Below are 5,521 nucleotides of genomic sequence, written 5' to 3' on the forward strand. Positions count from 1 at the left end.
GGTCTACCAGCCGATGATCTCCCGGTCAACCAAAAAGCTATGGATTTTCAATCATATTTCCCAGTCAACTATATATCAATGCATTTTCAATCATATTTCCCAGTCAACTATATGTCGATGGCTTTTCAACACATTGGCAATATCACATTGGCACATTGGCAGTAAACCAAATATCAATGCTTAATCAATCATAAAGATAATCAGGGGCGTAGCACAAAATTCTGGGCCCTGTAGAAAGGCATTTTCTATGGGCCCCTCCCCTCATCCACAGCTATTCATTCTAGCATCTTTTTTGGCCCTCCTCACATTAGGGCCCTGGGTACTCAGTACCCTTTTTCCCCCCAGTCTGATGCCCCTGAAGATAACTATAGATTAATGTTGTTCCAATGTTGTTGCCATCAACATTAGTAACGTCAGGTTTCATCAATATGGTAATGGTGATTCAACATTTATTTTGCATTGAAATTTCTATCAACCATAATGATGATTCGGATGAAAAATCAATATTAATTCAACGTTGGCTTGCTGTCTGGGCTCAGGCATCCATTCACCGACAGTAAGATGTGTGTCCTGTTGGAAGAAACCCATCTGGAGCAATCCCATACAGTATACACATGAGAAGCACATGCCCACACAGTGCCTCCAACTCTTTGTCAATATTGACTTACCGTATGTCATTTCTAGTCCAAGCATAAAGTCATAACTTGAAGGGGGAATTTCCATCTAAAACTGAATTTCAAGGTATAGTGTCTAAAGCTACAATGTTTTGGATTTCAAACATTTGGCAACCTCGCAGTGATAGAATAAAAAAAACACATTGTCGCCAACATATGAGTGCATTTACATGGACACTAGTATCCTGGTTATGTGTTTGTGTAAACTAGATCATTTGAATTATGCTATAAAATCATATGAAGATTCTGCAAACTGTGCCTCTAAATACACTGCAACTATATTATGACCTCAAAGGTTAAATACCACGACAATCTGAACAAAAAAAACAAACATTTGGACTGAACCATAGTTCCCACAACATTGAGAGCTTTAATACTCATTACAGTAATATTACTATATTGCAAATGACTCACAATCATGTACTGTAAAAACTGCAAATACAAGACTCTAGAAACTATTGAGTTGCATCACAGATGGGTGCTTCAGTGTTACTTAGATAAATGGCACCCTCTACTGTTTATCATTTACAATCATCAACCTCCACCTTCCTGATTGCACCAGCTCTGGTGTCTGCACCAGGGCTGTGTAAAATGTTAGTGTGAGTGGTTGGATATGTTTTTCTTTTAGACACAATATATTGATTACAATTTTTGATCATTGTGTACAGGGCCACTAAAGGTTGCAGTTAATGCATGTGACTGTTGGAAAGAGGATGGTGTGTTTAAAGCAAAACATACAGCGGTGTAAAACAATTTGGGGGTGGTTTTATTTTTGGCATGTTATTGTTGGAAAAAAATGTATTCTAATTGATCAAACTAGTAGTTGAAACTAGTATTTATTTAAAAAAAAAAAAAAAGTACCAGTACTACAATCATTGGTCTGTGAATCTTGGTCCAGTAAAACTTTAAGAGCAACGTCACGTATAAAACATTCAGATAAGTTGATCCTACATACAGAACAAGTAAAAGGCTCTTGCTCTTTACATTACCTGTGACGTTGTATTTTTTTTGTTGGTCATAGCTAAAACAGCAACTGTGTTTGTAAGACAAAGCTTACAGATAATGATTTCAGTAAAGTATTACCGATGCAAAAGCTTAAAGCACTGATACAGAGGAATATAAATGAAACATCATAGTAACTAATTAAGATTATGTTTACAGGTGTTTTTCCATTTTAAAAATTGACACCTTGGCCAGCGTTACAAACCAAACAGGAGCTTGTGTTTTGGTGGGTGAGAGGACGTGGCTGAACCCCAGTTTCTTGTACAGGGCCACAGCAGCGGTGGCTGGAGAGCTGGTCTCCAGCACCACCCTGGAGAAGCCTCGTTCCTTACAGAAGTCAATCACAGTCTGAGCCATCCTGAAGCCCAGGCCTACCCGTCTGCACGATGGTGAGATGATCATCCTGAACAGTTCCCCATGTCTTTCTTTCCCACTTTGTTTGGCCACTACAGCCACCATACCCATGATCTGGGCCCTCCCATCAACCTCAGCCTCTGCCACCCAGAAACAGTCATCCGGTCTGCTCAGATAGTTCCCAGGGATGTCCTGCATTTCTGTCCGGAGTTTCTCCCTGCCGTAGCTGGCATATAGTTCATGACAGCAGTAGTAGACAAGGCCCACCCAGGCTCCCGGTAACACCACAGCCCCCAACACGGAGCCGAGCAGGTAGCCAGTGACACACAGAGTCAGGGTGATGGCGAGGTAGAGAGGGCTGGTCATGGCGTTGTGAAAACATGGACGGATGTGCTCCCGGATGCTGATGCTGAACAGGGCGAGCACTGTGTCCTTGTCTGAGGGACGGTACCGGCGGATCACCAGCTGCATGACCAGAAGGAACTAGAGGGAAATAAAATAAAGGATTCACATGTTACATCTTACAATAAGTTATTGGAGTGTGTTCATTCATTTTGGGGGGCCAGATGTTAAATAAAGGATTCACATTTTACATCTTTGTTGCACTTAAAGTGATGGTTCGGAGTAATTCACCCTAGGGTCCTTTGCACCATGACCTCGAGCCAAACACCCCCCCAGAAGCTTTTTTCACCTGGGTCTAACATTGGGCGAGTTAGCGTAGAGTAGCGTTAGCCGCTGAATAGCTTAGCGCGGGGCTAATGGACCCACGTTTGTATCTCTTAAATGACCCACTAATAATGCCCGAAATGATACCAAAGGTCTACACTAGTATATATAGGTTATGCACTCATAAAACGATGGATTGTAAAGTTTGTAAGTACACCAGAAGTTTATGTAAATAACACTTGCCTGCTGGCTTCTGCTCTCTGCTGTTGTTGTTGCTGCTGTGAGACGAGTGCTTAGGGACATCTACAAATTACAACACGAAGAGATGCAACAAAAATATTTTTTATTTAACTTATTTTTAAAAAGAAGTGCTGTAATATAACTAGCAGGAGACAAGTAATAATTGAGGTAAGTTTGGAGACATTACCTTATTTAATAATTAAATTAATACATATTTTTGTTGTATCTCTTTTTAGTTGTAATATTATAGAACGCCTAAGCACTGTCTAACTGCAGGTAGCAGCAGCAGCAACAGAGAGCAGAAGAGCGCGGCAAGTGTTCATAAACTTCTGGCGTACTTACAAACTTTCCAATCCATCGTTTTATGAGAACATAACCTATACTAGTGTAGACCTTTGGTATCATTTCGGGCATTATTAGTAAGGGTCAATAAAAACAAACGTGGTCCATTAGCCCAGCCGCTAAGATACTCAGCGACTAACATTTTGCTTTTTACATTATTGACACAGGTGAAAAAGCTCTCTGGAAGTGTTTAGCTTTAGAAAATAGTCCAAGGAATTACTCCAAACCATCACTTTAAGACCAATCCTCAAATGCTCTTTAGGACAATCATAATGTTGCATGACTGCACTGAATTTCTGAGTGACATAATTATGTACAGAGAACTAGGGCTTAAAGGGATAGTTCTGATATTTAGACATGTGGTTAACTACTTAACTTGTTTTATGGGTACTTATATTACCCATAGTCAGTGTATTGCTTACAGTAGATGCCAGTCAGCACACCCCCAATTTGGAGAAACCGACTCGCAAGCTAAGCAATGTACTGCTGTGGACGGGGGCAGCATAACAACGTATTTTAGCCACCCCAAAAAAGGCCCACTTAAAAAACAAAAACAATATCAGTTTAAGTGTACAGTATATTCAGAATATGTGACTGCTTTGCCTTGCCAATTAAATTGATATTTTTTTTAGGTGGGCCTATTTTAGGTGGCTAAAATACATTTAGCTGCTGCCCCCATCCACAGCAGTACATTGCTTTGCTTCTGTGTCGGTACTCCTGTCTGCTTCTCCAAACTGCTGACATGCGGCATCTACTAAAGGTAATACACTGACTTAGATAAGTACAGAATATCTGAACTATCCCTTTAAGGCCTTGATGCGATAAAAGTATATATGTTTGAATTAGGTCAGCTCACAAAACTACAAACATTTAATCAGTAAGATCTGCATATATATATATATATATATATATATATCTGCAAATTGAGATTTGTGCATCAATGTAGTAGATGTTTAAGAAAGGACTTTTGAATATTAATCTAGATTATCAGACATTTGGGGTCCCCTGCTGCTGGAGCTGCTGACCCGACCCGACCCCGGATAAGCGGACGAGGATGGATGGATGGATAGATGGATAGATGGATAGATAGATTATCAGATAAAAAAAAAATTAGATTATAATAAAATTATTTGTCACAGCTGTTTTGCTTTCAGGCAGTGTCTGAGAAAAGCCAAAATCTTCATCATTCACTGATTTTCTATCACATTTAGAGTCGAGTTTCATTTTATGACAACCGTTTGTTGATTGCAATTTACAACATGTATTAAACCTGTATTTTCATTAAGAGATAAACTGTAGTACAGACAACTACATATTCTATTAGTTCTTGCAGTGTTATAAACATACTCCTGTGCTTGCCTGAACTGTTAGCCGACTAACAGGGCCACGGATGTAAAGGCACCAGATGATAACCAGATAAAGACCTCACATGATTCATCATAGATAACTTTAATGTTAGCTATGACTCTGTCGCAAAAACCGTTAGTTAATTTTTTTTTTAACATTGAGCTCACGTTACAAAATACTCAACGTTTGCCTATTTAACTTTTAGTACACGCATGCCAGAAACTTTGTAACGTTGTACTAACCATAGACTGTGTACGGAATATAGTACAGAAGCGCAGTGTCGTTCAAACCGTGGCTGTTCGGAACGGACCGATTCCTTGACCTCCGGTAAAGCTTTCTAAAGAACTGCTCATCCAAACAACGCCGGTCTCTTTATAAAAAAAAAGTGTTTCTCTTATTTTTCTGAATCAGTATTTATCTTTTATTTTTTTTAACTATAGCAAGCTGTAGCAAGCGTCGGACTCGGAGAGCGAGCTGTACCCAGCATGCAGTTCGGCGGTGTAACAGTTAATAGGGGTCCCCTCATAGACCATAGACTGTTAATATTAGGGTAACAATTATTAATATTTACAGTCTATGATATATACAGTGCTAAGCACAAGTGAATACACCCATGCTAAAGTTGACTAAAAAGAGGAATAAAAAATCATCTTTTGGAAATTGATCTTAATTAAAAAAAATGAGGAAAAATCCAACCTTTAAGGACACAAATTCTTTGTGAATGAATAATGTATTGTAAATAAATAAATGTTCTTCCTTAAAAAACAGGGGGCATAAGTACCTACGTTAAATTCCCATAGAGACAGGCAGATTTTTATTTCATGGATCAAGGATACTATGCATCCTGATAAAGTTCCCTTGGCCTTTGGAATTAAAATAGCCCCACATCATCACAT

The 5,521-nt window shown here is 39.2% G+C and overlaps 1 protein-coding gene across 1 annotated transcript; it reads right to left on the bottom strand.

The window, feature by feature from the left end:
* Positions 1-1,099: 1,099 nt before the first annotated feature.
* LOC120557765 (probable N-acetyltransferase camello) lies at positions 1,100-5,094 on the bottom strand. The gene is made up of 2 exons (XM_039798369.1): positions 4,868-5,094; positions 1,100-2,513 (listed from the first exon to the last, which is right to left on the bottom strand). Exons 1-2 carry the CDS (start codon positions 4,868-4,870, stop codon positions 1,830-1,832), a joined length of 687 nt encoding a protein of 228 aa, XP_039654303.1. The 5' UTR covers positions 4,871-5,094; the 3' UTR covers positions 1,100-1,829.
* Between the last annotated feature and the right edge of the window lie 427 nt (positions 5,095-5,521).

Source organism: Perca fluviatilis, chromosome 4 (assembly GCF_010015445.1).
Source record: "Perca fluviatilis chromosome 4, GENO_Pfluv_1.0, whole genome shotgun sequence".
NCBI lineage: Eukaryota > Metazoa > Chordata > Actinopteri > Perciformes > Percidae > Perca > Perca fluviatilis.